Raw genomic sequence first — 19,982 nt, forward strand, 5'->3', positions numbered from 1 at the left:
AAAATCCTTCATTTTATTAAAATGGCTGTAAAAGTTTTAAACTACAACTCAGAGTTGTTTGAATGACAGAAATCAGCTCCAGGTACGACGTAGCGTTAGCGTGCTAGTTGATGCTTTCTCTACGGAGTGCAGACTGATTGCTCTCGCGAGTCATGTGACCAAATCGCAGCCTTTGCGATTAGGAAATCGCGTTTTAACATATCGCGATATTATCGCAAATGCAATTAATCGTTCAGCCCTAGTTTCTACGTCTGTCTGTCTCAACCGTGAGGCTGCAGTCAGAACAGCTGTGTAGTTGAGATCTAAATGAAGGCCGAGTTTGAAGATGGGTGGGGTCCACAGCAAGGGGGGAGGAAGATGGACGGGAGGAAGTAGGAGGGTAGGAAGTAAGGAAGGGCCAACGTTAAGCACCTGGCTTGATTTGGCCAATGTTATCCATCATAAGATGGCCTCTAGTTATTTCCTTTCTCCTGCTGTCAGAAAACACACTGTCGTCTCCACCAGAGTAAAGTCAGACACAACAGGACTCTACTGTTTACTCTGGAACCTTTCAGAATAAAATGTTACTGTTGTAGTGATGTGTGGAGGATGATGCACGGGACAGAAAGGTGAGATTGATTGTCATAATGGAGTCCTGTCTCCATTAGAGGACAGAAAGATGACATTAGTCCTGGAGTCTTTCCAATGTTCCTGTTCTCCCAGAAAGATAATGAATGACAGAGCAGGATGAGCAGAAATCATTCAGTGAAGAGCTTCAGACTTTATTTTCTTCTTGATAGCTTCTAGTTTATTCAGCAGCTTCAGTTTCTGGAGATTAAAAAGTGTTCTTCCTCTCTTTCTAACAGGACCCATCAGAGAAGAGAACCAGCTGAACCTGAACCTGAAAGTTCAGTAAGAACAATTCAAGTAAGAACTTGAATGGCAGAAGGAGCGAATAGCAATGGAAAGTGAAGGTGAAATGTTAAGAAGATTGAGGTGAGTTGTGAACATCCAGCACATTAGAATGAGTCTCATTGGATGTAACTACGTCCCGTCTGGGTTGTTTTGCACACTCCTTCAAATAAAGTGTTTTTTGTGGAAAGGAATTATTGTAGTTGATGACTGAAATGAGAATATTATGCGAAATAATTTCCTGTCAACATTTTGAAATAATATATTTAGATTTTTTTTTTTGTTCTGATTTGAAAAGATATTTTTATTGAGTTTTGGACAGAAAGTAAAGCATAATTGGCATTTAATTGTTAATAATTAGGCCAACATATATATTCATATTAATATTATATTTTATGCAGGAAGACTTTAACTAAACATGTGACCCTCAATAAATGTGTTTTTCTATCAGGACCCAGCAGAGACCAGAGTCTCCTGAACCTGAACCTGAACCCTGCTGTGTGTCCTTTAAGAGCGACCAGTCACATCAAGGCCTCATTGATTTTAAAGGAGAGCAACACTCTACTGAAAAAAGGTAAGCTTTTAATGATATTATAATATTGGTGATTCATGTTTCAACTTTTATGTATCCAGAGAAGTTTTTAAATTTATTTTCTGCATCACATATTCTCACATCTGAACGCTGTCCAATAAGACCAGTCTTCAACTGTAGATCTCAATTTAATATTCAATATTATCTGGTGTTTAAGCCCCATTAAAAAGCATTTTAAATCTCCCATAGCCATAGGGTAGGCTAAAAATCATGAATGAATTATTCCCAAATGTTCTTCTCTAACTGGGAATGCCAGGGGGATGGTTGGGATGTGTGCGCCTCAGAGTGCCCCTTCCAGGGTAACTTCATTTGCACTGGGTTACAAAATCGTTTTCAAGCCAACCAAAGGTTCTTTACCGTTGCCACCCCAAACTCCTTCTACCTACAAATGTTTGCTTCCATGACCACAGAAGCTGCAGACCTCCTGGCCTCATGATACCAGTCTGCTGCTTCAGGAATCCTTTAGGCCAATCATGTTATAGCCCTTGATTACTTCTTAGTTTTTTCTGTTGATTCACAGTGGGGTCAGCAGCACCACCAACACTTTAATGTCAGGGGAAACTATCTGATTCAATGTTGTAATCAACACTTTCAGTCACAGGACATTACCTTATGTTTGTCTCTGTGTGGACAGACATGATGTGAGCTAATTCTTCCTGATTCCTCCACAGAGTGGACCAGGAGAGCTCAGAGGTTCGCAGTGGTCAGTCTTCCCAGCAGCATCAAATAGACCTGGATTCCATATTTATGGTCTGTACATGTACAACAGCTATTTTTACATCTATTCTGTTCACAATCATCTCCATGCTGCACTGTTCAGACAAGTGCATTGTCAGTCTGTCTAACATGGATCTGATGTTTGCTTCCATGATTTCAGTTTGATTGTGTCATTCATATAATCTTCTGTTCCAGCTGCTGGAGGAGAACATTGTCACTTTTGTGAAGAATGAGCTGAAGAAGATCCAGAAGGTTCTGAGTCCAGATTACCCAGAATGCTCAGAGAGTAAGAGGAAGGATGAGGATGAAGAGCAAAGGAGGAGCAGAGAGGCATTTCTGAAGATCACACTGCACTTCCTGAGGAGAATGAAGCAGGACGAGCTGGCTGACTGTCTTCAGAGCAGTAAGAGGATTTCTCTCAAGATTTAACTTGCTGGACTAATGGGACGTTTACTAATGTCTCCAGAGAAGGGCCACAGTATGTTCCTGTTTCTTTATCAATCACTTACTGATCTTTGTTGTGTATTAATCCAGGAAGTCCAGTTGGAGTTTGTAAGCGTAAACTCAAATCGAACCAGAAGAAGAAGTTCCAGTGTGTGTTTGAGGGGATTGCTAAAGCAGGAAACCCAACCCTTCTGAATCAGATGTTCACAGAGATCTACATCACAAAGGGAGGGACTGCAGAGGTCAATGAGGAACATGAGGTCAGACAGATTGAAACAGCATCCAGGAAACCAGACAGACCAGAAACAACAATCAGACGAGAAGACATCTTTAAAACTCCACCTGGAAGAGAAGAATCAATCAGAACAGTGATGACAACAGGAGTGGCTGGCATCGGGAAAACAGTCTTAACACAGAAGTTCACTCTGGACTGGGCTGAAGACAAAGCCAACCAGGACATCCAGTTCACATTTCCATTCACCTTCAGAGAGCTGAATGTGCTGAAAGAGAGAAAGTACAGCTTGGTGGAACTTGTTGATTACTTCTTTAGTGAAACCAAAGAAGCAGGAATCTGCAGGTTTGAAGAGTTCCCGGTTGTGTTCATCTTTGACGGTCTGGATGAGTGTCGACTTCCTCTGGACTTCCTCAACACTAAAATCCTGAGTGATGTTACAAAGTCCACCTCAGTGGGTGTGCTGCTGACAAACCTCATCAGGGGGAATCTGCTTCCCTCTGCTCGCCTCTGGATAACCACACGCCCTGCAGCAGCCAATCAGATCCCTCCTGGGTGTGTTGACATGGTGACAGAGGTCAGAGGGTTCCCTGACCCACAGAAGGAGGAGTACTTCAGGAAGAGATTCAGAGATGAGGAGCAGGCCAGCAGAATCATCTCCCACATCAAGAAATCACGAAGCCTCCACATCATGTGTCACATCCCAGTCTTCTGCTGGATCACTGCTACAGTTCTGGAGGATGTGTTGAAGACTAGAGAAGGAGGAGAGCTGCCCAAGACCCTGACTGAGATGTACATCCACTTCCTGGTGGTTCAGTCCAAAGTGAAGAACATGAAGTATGATGGAGGAGCTGAGACAGATCCACACTGGAGTCCAGACACCAGGAAGATGATCGAGTCTCTGGGAAAACTGGCTTTCGAGCAGCTGCAGAAAGGCAACCTGATCTTCTATGAATCAGACCTGACAGAGTGTGGCATCGATATCAGAGCAGCCTCAGTGTGCTCAGGAGTGTTCACACAGATCTTTAAAGAGGAGAGAGGACTGTACCAGGACAAGGTGTTCTGCTTCATCCATCTGAGTATTCAGGAGTTTCTGGCTGCTCTTCATGTCCATCTGACATTCATCAACTCTGGAGTCAACCTGCTGTCAGAAGAACAAACAACATCAACAGAGTTCTACCAGAGTGCTGTGGACAAGGCCTTACAGAGTCCAAATGGACACCTGGACTTGTTCCTCCGCTTCCTCATGGGTCTTTCACTGCAGACCAATCAGAATCTCCTACGAGGTCTGCTGACACAGACAGGAAGTAGCCCAGAGACCATTCAGGAAATAGTAGAGTACATCAAGAAGAAGATCAGTGAGAATCTGTCTGCAGAGAGAAGCATCAATCTGTTCCACTGTATGAATGAACTGAATGATCATTCTCTAGTGGAGCAGATCCAACAGGCCTTGAGTTCAGGACATCTCTTCACAGATAAACTGTCTCCTGCTCTGTGGTCAGCTCTGGTCTTCATCTTACTGTCATCAGAGAAAGATCTGGACGTGTTTGACCTGAAGAAATACAATGCTTCAGAGGAGGCTCTTCTGAGGCTGCTGCCAGTGGTCAAAGCCTCCAACAAAGCTCTGTAAGTGGGATTTATTCATCAATAAATACTCTATCTTTCAATAGGAGAGAAAAATAAAAAATAACTTGTTTCCTTCCTGTTGTCTCTCCAGATTGAGTGCCTGTAATCTGTCAGAGAGAAGCTGTGAAGCTCTGTCCTCAGTTCTCAGCTCCCAGTCCTCTAGTCTGAGAGAGCTGGACCTGAGTAACAACAACCTGCAGGATTCAGGAGGGAAGCTGATCTCTGTTGGACTGATGAGTCCACACTGCACACTGGATACTCTCAGGTCAGGATTCAATGATCCATTCAACTGATGACCATTTAAACTCTGATTAACTTTAGTTGATAAAACAGCTGACATGTAGCTTTGTGTCTGCTAATACGATAAAATAAGCAGTAGTTTCGAGACTCAGAGTTTCATTGCATGAGGATTTTTAATCATTTGCTTTTGTTGTTGAATAATTACATACCACAGATGATTTTGAAGATTTATTATAAATCTGGACCAAAATGTACCTGGACAACAAACAAACAAAAGAAACACATGGCTCCACGTGTTGACAGAGGGTTCCTGAGTGTTGTTCTGTGTGTTTGCAGTCTATCAGGCTGTCTGATCTCAGAGGAAGGCTGTTCTTCTCTGGTCTCAGCTCTGAGCTCCAACCCCTCCCATCTCAGAGAGCTGGACCTGAGCTATAATCATCCAGGAGACTCGGGAGTGAATCTACTGTCAGTGGGACTGAAGGATCCTCTCTGGAGACTGAACACTCTCAGGTACAAACACTGATAAACAGAAAGGAGATATTTATGTAGGAAGTTTTAAAGGAGAACATCTCCAGGAACTAAAATGATAACTCCCTTTGTTAATAATTTATATAGTTTGGACCTATCTCTGTATGTTAAAGGAACCGTTCGTGATTTTAAGAAACATCCTTTTTTTTCCTCTTTCCCAAGATCTAATCAGTTTCAACTCAACAGCAAGGTCCAGGACAGGTTTAGCCTAGCTTAGCACAAAGCAATGTGCTTTCTACGCTGTGAGAAGAGTGTGTGGATGAAGCATTAATCTACTCTGTCGGCAGACTAGTTAGCTAGCTTTTTAAAATGTCAATGCCGGTGCTGCATGGCTCATGTGATCGATCAGAGACGTACACTGAAGTCTGGACCAATTATTATTGTACAAAGTTCCTCTTGGGCTGGGAGAGTACCGACTCTAAGTTCCAAAAGTATCTCAAGAAGAGAGAAGAAGAAGAGCAAAAAACGGCACTGGAGGCTTTTCTCGGAGTAAAAGATGTTTTTTCTCTTCTCCCTACTGGTTTCGGCAAGAGTTTGATCTGATTGGTTGATTTGGCCCGTCTATCACCAACATAGGTGGTGATAGACCGATGGTTTATCCAATCAGCTAACCAGTATTTTCGCCCCTTCCCAAAAGTTCTCCAACGGAAAGTTCTCAGATGGATATGCCGAGCAAATGCGAAGCGATCCATCTGGAGGAGTCAGGTTACCAAATGCTTCCTCTTGGGGGAATTTTTGGGTCTGTAAATGATAGTGTGGCAGTGGCACCGGCAGCCTTAATCCTGTATGCACTATGTGTACAGTTTTTTCTGAGACACTCATCTAATGATAACAATGTGTAGATGCACACATAGTCTGTTCTGCTCTCTGCTATGTTCAGTTATAGTTTCCCCATTATTTATACGTTATTTCAGCACAAGCCATCCACTGTTAATCAGAATATTCATTGTTATGACTCGATCTGTAGATCAGAGGTGGGCCTTCAGGGCCAGCAAGGCCTTCTCTGCTGGCCAAGAGATTGCCAGAATCAGAAAATTATATTTTTATAATTGAAGGCCTATATGTTCATTTCTAAAATAAATATATATATTCATCAATTTCATATGTATTTTATATATTGTATATATATATTGCTTTAGGTGTTAAAGATTTGAGCAGTGTCAGTGGCCGCTGTGCCTTTGTGTGTGCGTGGTGACGTGTGTTTGAAGCCCCCGCCGCTTGGCTGGAATTTGTTAGGGGCCTGTTGGTTTGTTTTGGTTTCTTTGGTAATTCCATTCATTTGGACTATATGTGATGCAGCATCCTGTCATACTGCGTGAAAGTGATGGCTTCAGTCAACGTGTGTTCATGTCTCTGCGGTAGTGTAATACCGGCAATTTCCACTGGATGCGGAACGTCTCCGGAACGTTGACGGAGTCATTAGCTTTCCATTAAAGTCAATGTGTGTATTTCCACTGACTGCAGAACGTCTGCGTCCCTACTCCGTCCCAGCTCCGGCGGTCCCAGCCCTCCGGAGCAGATACGCAGAGCTTCTATTTTTGCCGGACGCCGGAGAGCTCTGCAGCAATTCAGCACACAGCAGATAGTGGGGGACAGGAAGTCGAGCACAGAAACAAAATAAAAATCCAGTTAATTTTCAAAGTAAAATCCAGCGTGCTCACGGCGGATCATATTTCCCTGCACTACACCTTGAAAACACAGCTCAGAGTGGTTTCCCATCTACTCCTCTGGATGGAAACTAACTGTTGTTGGTTTTGTGGTTCTATTCTACGTGAATTCGTGAGATCTCATGGGTCCTCGTGACTACAGCTGTCAGTCATGGCCGCAGCCGTGCCGCAACAAATTCGGACCTGGTGTGTATTGACGGACGGCGGAGCACGCAGCCGTTCCGCAGCGGAGCCGGTCCGCAGACGTACCGCATCCAGTGGAAATTGCCGGTTAGGTATCTCTAGGTGTTGAGCCTTGTGTTAAATCACGTTATACCATGGTCTGGGTAAATACTCGATTCTGATTGGCTGCAGGGTGTCCATTAAAAAGTGATGTAGGACACCTAGTAAAGGAGTTCTGGTGAAACTGACTGTTTACCGTTCAAAATTAATAAATAAATGCGCTGGCTACATCAGCTGTGAGTAACCACAGGTTTTATGTGTAAAAAAAAAATAACTATGCCTACCTGTGGGTTTTAATTATAGGTTATAAAACGAAAGTGTAACGCCCATGGCTAGACAAGCCTACATGAAAAAAATTACGACAACCTAGCTAGTTATATAGCCTACATTCAGACAGCATACTGTTTGAAAATGGTATGAGCAATAACTGTTTATGTTAGGCTTAATGCTGCTGGCATTGGCATCAGCTTTATGGCAAATCTAACACAATAAGTAATGGTTTACTTACTTTGTATCAGCGATCATGTCTCATCCAGTTTGCAGTTTAGCTTGCTACTTAGCTAAGGCTTCGACCGACAGTAGCGCTAGCTTTCTGGCTCGTAGCTAAACTGAAGGGTTTTATGAGCTGAGCGGACTATAAATATCTCCGGTTGCTAAGGGTGGCAAGTCGTATCTAAGGTCCTTCCTATTAATATCGTCCATTAATACCTGACAATGGACACCTCGTTGGGCATTAACCCTTTTGCATATTGCACAAATTAGTGTCATACTGTCTGTTAAACTGAATTAAATATTGTAATTGATTGACAGCCCAAATATGAATATAAATGAGTAAATTCCAGCCCTACATTTGATCAGAGTGAAGCTGTGTGTGTGAGAGTGATGTAATGCCCCCCCACTTTCCTCCTTTCAGGGTGGAGCCTGCTGGAGTCAGATGGTTGACACCAGGTCTGAGGAAGTGTAAGTCTGTTTTTAATTTCATTCATGAAACTGTGACATCACTCCTTCAACCCTCTGATGTCATCATCAAAGTGCTGATTGGTTAATAACTGCAGCTGTGTTGTGTCTCGTTCTCTCCGTCAGATTCCTGTGAACTCAGACTCGACACAAACACAGTGCACAGAAACCTCAAACTGTCTGACAACAACAGGAAGGTGACATTAGTGAAGGAGGATCAGCCATATCCTGGTCATCCAGAGAGGTTTGACTCCTGGCCTCAGCTGCTGTGTAGAGATGGTCTGACTGGTCGCTGTTACTGGGAGGTTGAGAGGAGAAGAGATGTTAATATATCAGTGAGTTACAGAGGAATCAGCAGGAGAGGAAACAGTGATAACTGTGTGTTTGGATATAATGATCAGTCCTGGAGTCTGAACTGCTCTGATGATGGTTACTCTGTCTGGCACAATAACAGAAAAACATCCGTCTCCTCCTCCTCTGTCTCTGACAGAGTAGCAGTGTATGTTGACTGTCCTGCTGGTTCTCTGTCCTTCTACACAGTCTCCTCTGACTCACTGATCCACCTCTACACCTTCAACACCACATTCACTCAGCCTCTCTATCCTGGGTTTGGGTTCAGGATCTGGTCTCCTGTTTCCTCAGTGTCTCTGTGTTGTGTGGAGGACGGAGAGTCTCCTCCTGTTTCTCATTGCTGATCAGTTGAGTCTGTACAGGATCACACTTACAGAAATATTTCAGGTTATTTTTATGAACTAATGAATGAACTTTGTATGAAATAATTCAGAATGATTGAACAGATTCCTCGTGAACATTGTAAACTTCTTCCACTTCCAGTCCTTTAAAGATGGAAGCTGTGATCATGAAATTGTAGAAATGCCGTTGACTTGTGTCATGTTTTCTTTTTTTTTATTTTGAATTCTGTCTCTTTTCACAATAAAAGCATACAGTTACTACGGTGGGTTTGTGGTCTTTCTTTTTAACTTTTACACACGAGAACATGTCTTGGTGTCCCAGAGGTCTTCAGGGAGCAGAGAGTCTGTCTGTTTTCTCTCCACGTTAGTTATCTGCTCAGCCAGCTGTTGTAACTTCACACTGTGCTATTAGTACTTTTACTGCAGTAACATGTCATCAATGTGACAAAAAAGCTCTTTCATTGTGTCTGTTGGAGGTTTGATTCACTCCCACATCAATATGTTTGTGTGGAAGACTTCACTGTTGGTATCAGTGAGGAAAGAAGACAGAGGGGGGATGGATTTCATATTTTAGGAAACATGTTCAGCTTGTATAATGAGTAGTCGGTGTCTACAGTCATTACATCTTTCAGTCAGTAACGGAGCATAGACACAGCGGTCCAAATGTCATTTTATTGTGAAAATCTGCTCCTGTTGCAGCCCTTCCTGCCTGCTTCCTGACAGGTGGAGCTGTGACTCATTCCAGGGATCAGCTCACCTGTGTCAGAGATTTCTCTCCAGGTGGAGAGTGACCCTCTTCTTCATCAACTCTTCTTCATCAACTCTTTGGACTGTTTGAAGAAACTGTAAGTTGCTGTTTGGTACTTTAACAACACGTCTTTGGTCTCTTCAGGGTTAGTTTCTGGCTCTGTAATGTTAAATATAATGTTTCTACTTCACTTCTTACTTCCTGAGAAAATGTGGACGACTCTTGTGTTGAAGATAAATCTTCATGTTGGTGATTTACTGGAATCAAACAGCTGATCTTTATTTCCTTTCTCCAGCTGTCAGAAAACAAACGGTCGTCTCCATCAGAGTCAAGTGAGACACAACACAACTTTAATGGTTCTGATAAAAGGTTCAAGGTGTGTGTGTGTGTGTGTGTGTGTGTGTGTCTGCGTGTGTGTGTGTCTGCGTGTGTGTCTTTGTGTGTATCTGTGTATGTGTGTGTGTGTGTGTGTGTGTGAGTGAGACACAACACAACTCTAATATTTCTGCTAAAAGGTTCAAGGTTTTTGCTTTATTGTTATTATACAAAAAAATGTCCAATGAAATGCAATCGTTATTTACAGCTGGTTATGATGAAGTTAAGTTACCAATTGGGCTGCCTCTGTGGACTTTGGGCCAAATTATCGGAAAACAAGTCAAAAATTATCATTAAATATTCCAAAAAGGCGACTGAAACTCTGAAAAAAGCAACAAAAACATGGTTTGCGTGCAGTTTAATGTCCCAAATTCCAATATGGCCACGCCAAGACCCGCTCTAGGAATTCTTTTGGTTGGGGTTAGGCATTTGACCTCGAGTGGTTAAGGTTAGGATAGCTGATTGGTCAGGGGACCTGTATAAATGGGGTTACATTATGGGGAATTTGGGACACTAAACTGCACGTCTACCCAAAAATATAGAAAAGAAGCAGCACAAACGTCACAAATTGTCCAAAGATATTCCAAAAAGGCGACTAAAACTCTGAAAAAAGCAACAAAAATGTCTGAAAACGTGACAAAAACCTTAAAAAAAGGAACAAAAACTTGTAAAAAGCTCCCCATAAATCCTGCCTATGTGTCCATAGTTATTGGGATCCTGATGTGTGAACATATATAATATAGGATAGAAGAAATAGTGAGTTAATGTGTGCTGTATGAGAGTGAATTCTTGGTGTTATTGAGAGATTTTCTAACATGGAGGTCAGTCGGCCCAACGTGTGTCTGAGAGAATGTTCCAGAACCAGCAGCCAACTGACTGCTGGTTCTTTAGTTCTTCTTTCAGGAGAAGCATCTTTTAAATGTGTCCCCCTGGAGTCTGTCTGCTCTCTCTGGATCAAACACCGTGACAGCACACAGCAGCACTGCTGCAGCTTGGATTCAACCATTTAGTGAAGAACAGATTACACTCTCACACCTCCATTACATCCACATTCTTCACATGGATCCATTAGAGGATCAATACATCACATCAAAGTCCAGAAAATCATTCATCAAAAATGTCATATCTTTCAGATTTACTGCCCTTATGCAAAAAAATTAAATAAAAGGATTACGTTTTTAAAATAATTAATTAAAATAATATATGTATATATATATATAATTACAATTAAAATAAAGGGATATAGTATTACTAAATAAATATATAAAAATGTAATAAAATGTCATTTTAAAAGTGGGGTGAGTGTGTGAGATAAAATCATAGAAATGAAACTAATAAAATCTGTAAACATGTTTTAATGTGTGAATATGATTGGTGGAGCTCTGCTTGTAGTTCCTGATGATGTCACCAGAGGGCGCCATGACGTCATCACCAGCTCAGAGATGAAGACTAACTGGGGACTTTGGGTTAGTTGGATTATTCTTTATTTTGGTATTTCACTCTAAAAATAACAAATGGCAACATTACCAATAATCAGTAACATTATAATTCATCATGTCCTTGTTTGTTAACATTTAAAATAACTTTTAACTGAAGTTTAATTTCCTGTTTATCACTGCTGGTTGTTATGAAGAGTTACTGCTCCTCTGATCTCTGTTGGCACAGTGTTTCTGGTTCTACAGGATTCTTTCTGTCTCCTCCTCCTCCTCCTCCTCCTCTTCCTCCTCCTCCTCCTCCTCCTCTTCCTGCTCCTCCACCTCCTCCTCCTCCTCCTGATGAAGCTGAAACAGGTTTGTTGTTTTGCTGTCAGAGACAAAGGTTTCAGTTGACACACACGATAAGATGTCTGGGTGTCCCAGAGGTCTTCCAGGTCCAGCTGCAGCGTGAGAAACCCTCCAATCAGAGCAGTCCAGTACGTGAGTCTTTCACTTTTTCATTTTCATATTGTGTTGAGTTCAGGGAGCAGAGAGTCTGTCTGTCTTCTCTCCACGTTAGTTATCTGCTCAGCCAGCTGCTGGAACTTCACTCTGTGCTATTAGTACTTTTACTGCAGTAACATGTCTGAATACTTGCTTTAATCTCAGAAGGAAAGCTTGTACTTGTTATTGTCCTCCATTTATCTGACAGTGTGCATGACATTGGACAGAGTATTTTCACCGTGTTGTATTAATAGTTTGGAGTACGTCTTCCACTGCGTCACTGAGTCTGTTTAACGATAAAGTTTGTTCATCACATTTTAAACATGTTGGAACTCGACTTGTGGAAGGTTCCTCTGTTGTCGGAGTGTTTCTGTTTCTACAGGATTCTTTCTGTCTCCTCCTCCTCCTCCTCCTCCTCCTCCTCCTGATGAAGCTGAAACAGGTTATAAAGTTAGGCAACATTTTGGCGAGGAGGAAACTGGCATGTCCATTTTCAAAGGGGTCTGTTGACCTTTGACCTCCAGGTATCTGAATGAAAATGTTTCTCTGGGCCGAGTCTTCTCTTCACAGACACGCCCACTCTATGATAATCCATCCAGTTATTATCAGGCAGGTTATGTCCTGCCAACATGTTCTCACTCCCATCTCGTGAAATACGAACGCTTGGTCAGGTGTCTTTGTCGTTATTATTGACGCTAAAAGTCAGCGTCATATAACGCGCTTTAACTAAACGCGCTTGGCCGGGACTATTGGCATCCTTTTTGATGCAGTTATGTTAAGAAAAAGGTCGTGGGTGGGCTTAGGTTTCCGTGACACGCGGCTATAACGGGACAGTTAAAGACACACGGGGGACACGATCCCCGGTCTCCTGGGTGAAAGTCCTGTGTCTGACTCATCCACCACCCCGACCCTATTACAATATACTCGCTCAACCCTGTGTAGCTGCTGCTCTCACCGGTACATTTTACAAACACACCGAAGGCCTGTCTGCTCTGACACAGCCTTGTTGGCTGAAAACTTGTTCTGCATCTTTTCAGTGTAGCTCCTCTTGTCTCCTCTGATCTCTTTAGTCAGAGTGTTTCTGGTTCTCCAGGAGTCTTTCTGTCCTCTTCCTCCTCCTGATGAAGCTGCCTGAGTTCAGCTAGAAACTGGTTAGTTTTGGCTCTCCTGTTAAATGATGAAACGCAGTGATACCCCTTTGGCTCCCAGCCCTCAATGTGCTGTCTGTAATGTGGAGTTCTCTGCTGAGGTTTTCTCTGTTAAAGTCCAGAGAACAGCGAGCAGAGAGTCTGTCTGTTTTCTCTCCACGTTAGTTATCTGCTCAGCCAGCTGCTGTAACTTCACACTGTGCTATTAGTACTTTTACTGCAGTAACATATCTCAATACTTGCTTTAATCACAATAATCATCTTCTATTGATACATCTCTGCACCTGCACGGCGGAGGCTGGGGGGGGGGGAGTTTGGGGTCTTCATTTTCTGTTGACAGCAAGTTTCACAGCAAACTCAAATGTGAACAATTCTCCACATCCACGTTCATACAGTAGGCCATTTGTCATGCTACTAGATTATGTTGTTTTAGTTTTTTCCTATTTTCAAGTGGAAAATAAATCTGTAAACACATACCACAGAGTGGAAATTAATTATTAAAGGGGTGATAGAATGCAAAACCGAGTTTACCTTGTCATAGTTGAATAACGACAGCTTGGAGGGTAAATAGGACATACATAGAAGCTCAAAATCCCATTGACACCCCTTTACTATGCAAATCTCACATTTTGAAACTGCCGCTGAAAACGGGTGAATCTCAACAAAGCTAGAAGGTGACGTAACCATCTCAGAACCTGTAACTTTGTCACGGCCAAAATTTACATACACCACTGACCTCAAATCAGCTACTATTTTAATTTATTTTAACTTTTTTATTTTTAAGTCGCACAGATCTCAGAAATTGTATACATTGTCCATGAGCTTATTCATTACTAAATTCACTTCTGAGACTTTTTGTATGCGAGAAATCCACTATGTAGAGGTCAAATATGTGCCGTTTTATGAAAATTGATGGCTTGTCCGACTTCACAGACGGCCCGCTGTGAGCTAGATGGATCTCCGTCACGGCCGGCAGCAAGCGGCAGTCTATACCCGTGCAAACTCACCGTTTCTGGGTAACTTAACTACCAAATGCCAAGGCCCTGACAGAGCTCCAGGGCCTGCAGCTCGCTGTTTTCCCTCCCCTCTTCCTACTAAATGGCCGGTGTGTGTGAGTGAGGGCGCGATCAGCGATCTTGTTACGCCCGCAATCTCTTACCACAGGTGCCAGTTAATAATATAATGGATATGTGTGTTGAGTTATTTAAACAAACGATCGGGGAAATAAATGCCTCTTTTCCGCTGGATGGAGCTCTATCAATGAGAGCTAGCTAGCCTCCTCCTAACGCGACCTCTGAAATTCACAAAAATGCATTAAATTGAAATCGGACAAGAGTTAGCTAAGCTTTTTAAGACGTTATGGTAGCTGTGATATACATGCCGGGACGAAATTCCAAGTGTAAATATACTATAATTATGGCAAAAGTTTAGGGGCGATCTTCCCATAGGATTGAATGGGACACATAGCCTAGCTAGCAGCTCCTCCTATGAAGACCCGTCAAATTCACAAAAATGCATTAAATTGAAATCGGACACTAGTATTAGCTTTGTAAGACCTTAGCGTAGCTGTAATATAAGTGGCGTGAAGAAATTCAAATGGTAAATATACTCTAATTATGCCGGAAGCCGGCAGCCGGACAGCTCAGCGGAGCCCCGAGCACCGGTAGTCCTGTGACCCAGAGACGGTGAGTTTGCCCTGGGTATGGAGCGGAGCGGAGCGGGGTGGTCAGACTGTGTGGAACTCCTGAAGTCTGACGCTTCTTACCAAATTTGCAATTAGCCATCGATTTTCATAAAACGGCCCATATTTGAGCTTTATATAGTTGATTTCTCGCATAAAAAAGTATCAGAAGTGAATTTAGTAACCAAAAAGCAAACAAACAATGTATAACATTGCAGTGTCTGAAACATGAGACCACTGGTCTCTCCTCCAATGTATGTGTATGTGGTTCGCTCAACCAATCAGCACGCAGCTCATCTAAATATTCATGAGCAGAACATATTTGGAAGAAAAGCTCTTGTTGAAAACAGGGCCATATTCACAGGGTAGTTAAGGACCCATAAAAATAGCAGACAGGACATTTTCAGCCAAACCAATGTTACATACCCTATTAGGAGACCTTAAAGAACAGTGTGAAATACCCTATATAATTATTCTATCACCCCTTTAAAACGGCGCGTCACACAAGTGTTGATTGTTCCCTGACTCAGCCTCTCAGCAGCTTACGGAGGTTTCAAAGAAGTGGCTCCTCTTGTTATTGTCCTCCATTTATCTGACTGTTACTTATCTGAGTGTTACTCTGCACATTCACAGTTTACACACAAAGTCTGAATCAGCAGTAAAACATGATGTAATGTTCCAGAGAATCATCTCTCTCACTGCTACTTCTACATCAAGTACATTTAGTAACAGAGCAGGACGTTGGACAGAGTATTTTCACCGTGTAGTATTAATAGTTTGGAGTACTTTTTCCACTGCGTCACTGAGTCTGTTTAACAATAAAGTTTTTTCTCTTATTGTGAAAATCTGCTTGCTGACAGGTGGAGCTGTGACTCATCAGGAAACAACTCACTTGAGTTCTTCATCAACTCTTTGGACTGTTTGAAGAAACTGTAAGTTGCAGTTTGGTACTTCAACAACATGTTAGTTTCTACTTCATTTGTTATTTCCTCAGAAAGTGTGGATGACTCTTGTGTTGAAGATAAATCTCCATGTTGTAGCATGAACTACTACAGAGGAGGTTTTAAATACTTTGCCAGGTGTTTCTACGTCTGTCTGTCCCAACCTTGAGGCTGCAGTCAGGAAACTTTACAGGTGTGTAGTTGAGATCTAAATGAAGGCTGAGTTTGAAGATGGGGGGGGGTCCGAGCTTTTCTCCTGCTGTCAGAAAACAAACCGTCGTCTCCACCAGCGTAAAGTCAGACACAACAGGACTCTACTGTTTCCTCTGGATCCTTTCACAATAAAATGTAGTGACCTAAATGCCTCTGTTACTGTTGTAGTAATGTGTGGAGGAGGATGCACAGGACAGAAAGGTGAGATTGATTGTCATAATGGAGTCTTGTCTCCATTAGAGGACAGAAAGATGACATTAGTCCTGGAGTCTTTCCAATGTTCCTGTTCTCCCAGAAAGAGAATGAATGACAGAGCAGGATGAGCAGAGAGCAGAAAGCATTCAGTGAAGAGCTTCAGACTTTATTTTCTGCTTCATAGCTTCTAGTTTCTCCAGCAGCTTCTGGTTCTGGAGGTTAAAAAGTTGTCTTCCTCTCTTTCTAACAGGACCCATCAGAGACCAGACCCTGCTGAACCTGAACCCAGCTGTGTGTCTGAAGAGTCACCGGTCCATGGAGACACCGCTACTTTAAAAAACAAGGCGACCTGTAAGGGAGATTAGAATGGGGAAAAGGGCAAGTAAGCTAATTCAAATGGAGAGGAGGAGAAGACTGAGGTGAGTTATTCTGAAACCTCCAACAAACTAGAAGTAGTGTTGTCTCATTGGGTGTGTGGTCTTCTTGTAGAGGGTCTCTGTGTTTCCAGCCCACTGTCGCCTGTCGTCCAGGTGCACTCTGGGATATCTATGGCCCTGTTTTCACCTGGTATTAAAATCTGATCTGAGTGATCTCTCTGTTCCCCGCTGGTACCTGGAAAAGGTGGCCACCGCTATACAATGACCTTATTATTAGTTTCATTAAACGTCCCCAAATTCACCAGCATGTAGGATATTACTACACTACACTGTACTATTACTACAGACATTCCTGCTTGTATGTCTCCTTTAGTTATTTATTAGCCTCTCATTGGCAGATCTCCACAGCTCTGAGTGAACTAGGGAGCTGATTGGTCAAAGCAGCGGCTGTGAAATGGTTCCATTTATTTTATGAAGTCAGCAACATTACAAAACATTTGGAAGAACCAACTCCTCCTGAACAACAGTGGCATCTTATTAAAGTAGAATCTTAAAAAGGATATTTTATTGATTTTAATTAGAGCCCGACAGATAAAGGATTTTGAAGGCCGATTTAGATACAAATATTTGGTGATTCAAAAATCTGATAGTCCGATATATCTGCCGATATAATATATTTTTTTTTAATCCAGAAACACGTTACAAAACATAAATATATTTCCCTAACATTAGTTATTTGTAGTTATTCATGAGTCCTCACTAAAATAATAGGATAATGCAGTTTAAAAATAAACTTGTTTCATTGTCACAAAAGAACATCAAAATATATTAAAGTTCACATAAAACCCCTTTAAGCGCCAAAGTCGCAAAATTGCGACATGACGGCGTACTGAATCAAACAGCTGTTTTCTCTGAATAGAGTGTTATATGTCATTCATACTCCCCTCCACTAGTTGGCAGACATCCCGTACTCAGACCTTAGCTCAGAAATACGTCATGCATATATATAACCTTTATATATATGAAATTTAAAGGCTTAAACACAAGTATAATAATACTAATAGCAAATTGTGGCTAATTCAGGAACAATACTGCTCTCATATTTACTTTTTACACTGTGCTCTCTCTGTGTACTTTTTTTTCTTTTTCATTTCATTCCATTTTATTTCATCTCTCTCTTATTTTTTATAATGTTAATCTGTATTTTTATTTTTTAACCAAAAGCCCTACTAGGGACAAGTGTTGTGAATTAGCTTGAGCTAAAAACACTATGATACATACATCAGGGGTCCGTTTCAGAAAGCAGGTTTAGTGAAAACTCTGAGTTAGTTAACCCTGAGATGAGGGGAACTCTGGGTTTTCTGTTTCAGAAAGAGAGGTAACTTAACCTCAGAGTCAGTTACTATGGTAACTTAACCTCAGAGTCAGTTACTATGGTAACTGAGTCTGTGAACCTAACCTGGTCGGGAGCAGGTTTTCTTCAAGAAACTTTGAGTTTCTCTCATTCTCCTCCCTCTGACACAGCGCTCTTCCATTTCCTCATTCATTCATTCATTCAGTCTGTACCAGGCGCATTTTAGCACAGTTCATCGGCATGAATAAAAAAATTGTGTTGGTTTATTACCCATTTTAGGCAGACTATAAAAAAGACTTTTCTAAAAACATGGCATTTCCTTTTGTCGACGATCCCGTTGATGAAGAAGCTGCTTTACTTCTGCTTTACTTCGCAGGGTGTTATATGTCGAAAGTATTGTGCCAATTACCTTGGCACAATAATTGATAGCAAGCTATGTTTTGAACCGCACATTGATGTGCTTGATGTACTTCTACCGAAAACTGAGGAATTTCAACATTCATGAGAATGTTTTATTCCTGTTTTATTGAGTCTGTTTTAACCTTCTGTTTTATTTGCTGGTTTGGTTCTCTGTCCATAAAAAACAAAAAACGACTAGAGAGTATCGTTAGGCCATGTGACAAGATTGTAGGCATTAACTTTCCCACTCTTTCCCACATCTACTCCAACAGAGTGGCAAAGAAGGCCAAATCCATTGCAGCTGATCCTAGCCACCCCTTGTCCTGCCAGTTTAAGTTACTTCCTTCAGGCCGTAGGTACTCCATGCCCAGATGCAGGTCAAACAGACTCAGAAACTCTTTTATCCTGACTTCTATTTCCATTTTAAACAAATTACCAGAATTGTTCTGAATGTATATATTTTTATTTACTGTTGTGGTTTTAGATACTGTGGGTATTTCATGTTTGCTGTATTGTTGTTTGTCTTGTCTTTATGTGTGTCTGCTGGCTGTACAAATAATTGCCCCTCGGGGACAATAAAGTTACCTTGACCTTGATGATATTGAAGCCCAGACATTTTAATTTTCAGATAACTACCTATTTGAGCGGTATCATTTTTCTTCCCAGTCTGTTATGCAGCCTAGGTTACATAACTTATCCGTCCTCATATATCATTTTTTGAAAACGGCAGTTTTCTTCAAAGTAAAAGCCACTGTATAGCAAAGCGCCGTCAGAAGAGTGTGACTCGCTCTGAAACGTGTTTTAAACGTTTTTGTATATTGGAATATTACACATTTACTCTAGCAGCAATTTTCTCCCACGCAAATTCTAACTCTCTCTCTCTTTTGCAGCAGCTGCTGTGTTGCTTTTTTAACGCGCTGTATGTGTTTCCGCTGACTAGTTTGTTTGTGGTTGTTACCATGGTGAATCGTAGTATCATGGCTCCATTCATGGTGCCTTTTTATAGTGGTGGTGCATGCGCGTGAACTTACTTTGAGTTGATTGAACCAACTCAAGTCAGCTGTTCTGAAACCGAAAACTCAGTTTCCATCTCAGTGTAAATCAACTCAGAGATCAGGTTTACACTCAGAGTTTGTTAAACCTCCTTCCTGAAACGGGCCCCAGATGTGTAAGCTTATCTATGTTTTTTGTATCTGTCCCTATCTAAATGAACTTTAATAATAAGAGCGCCCTCTGGTGGACAAACTATGCAACACCAACACTCAGAGCATTGTTGAATGGGGTTTCCTATGTTTTTATTTTATTTTTTAAATATAATATCAGCCCGCCAATATATCGGCCGATAATATCGGTTGGGCTCTAGTTTTAATCAATGTGTCAGAAAGTAAGTCATTATTGGCATTTATTTTTAATAATTAGGCTTGTATACATATTTATCTTAATTATATATTTTCTCAGTTATGTTAAGCAGGGAGTCTTTAACTAAACATGTGGTCTTCAATAAATGTGTTTTTCTATCAGGACCCATCAGAGACCTGAACGTGAACCTGAACCTGATCCTGAACCTGATAGTTTGTTGGATTTTAAACATGTTTCTGACAAAAAGTAAGTGGTTAATAATTATGTATATAGCCTGTTGTATTATTATATTTGGTATAAGTATCAGTTCTTATCAGTAGTACTCAATGTTGCTTCCTCTTTTTCTTTAGACTATCTGGTGATGGAAGGTAAGAACCTGACAAACATTACTAATATTTGAAATAAAAACAATTTTCTGTGTTAAAATATTTTTTTTGGTATGCCCCTTTATCTGTTTGCTTCCGG

General features: G+C 41.5%; 1 protein-coding gene across 1 annotated transcript in view; it reads left to right on the forward strand.

Annotated features, from left to right (window-relative positions):
- The window catches only part of LOC118494515 (NLR family CARD domain-containing protein 3-like), a 59,733-nt gene that overhangs the window by 16,559 nt on the left and 23,192 nt on the right, over nucleotides 1–19,982 (forward strand). The window contains exons 2-3 of the mRNA XM_035998825.1: nucleotides 2,785–4,502; nucleotides 4,594–4,767. Of these exons, the coding sequence (XP_035854718.1) occupies nucleotides 2,785–4,502; nucleotides 4,594–4,767 (1,892 nt within the window). The remainder of the gene's footprint in view (nucleotides 1–2,784; nucleotides 4,503–4,593; nucleotides 4,768–19,982) is intronic.

The sequence above is a fragment of the Sander lucioperca genome, chromosome 24 (genome assembly GCF_008315115.2).
Source record: "Sander lucioperca isolate FBNREF2018 chromosome 24, SLUC_FBN_1.2, whole genome shotgun sequence".
NCBI lineage: Eukaryota > Metazoa > Chordata > Actinopteri > Perciformes > Percidae > Sander > Sander lucioperca.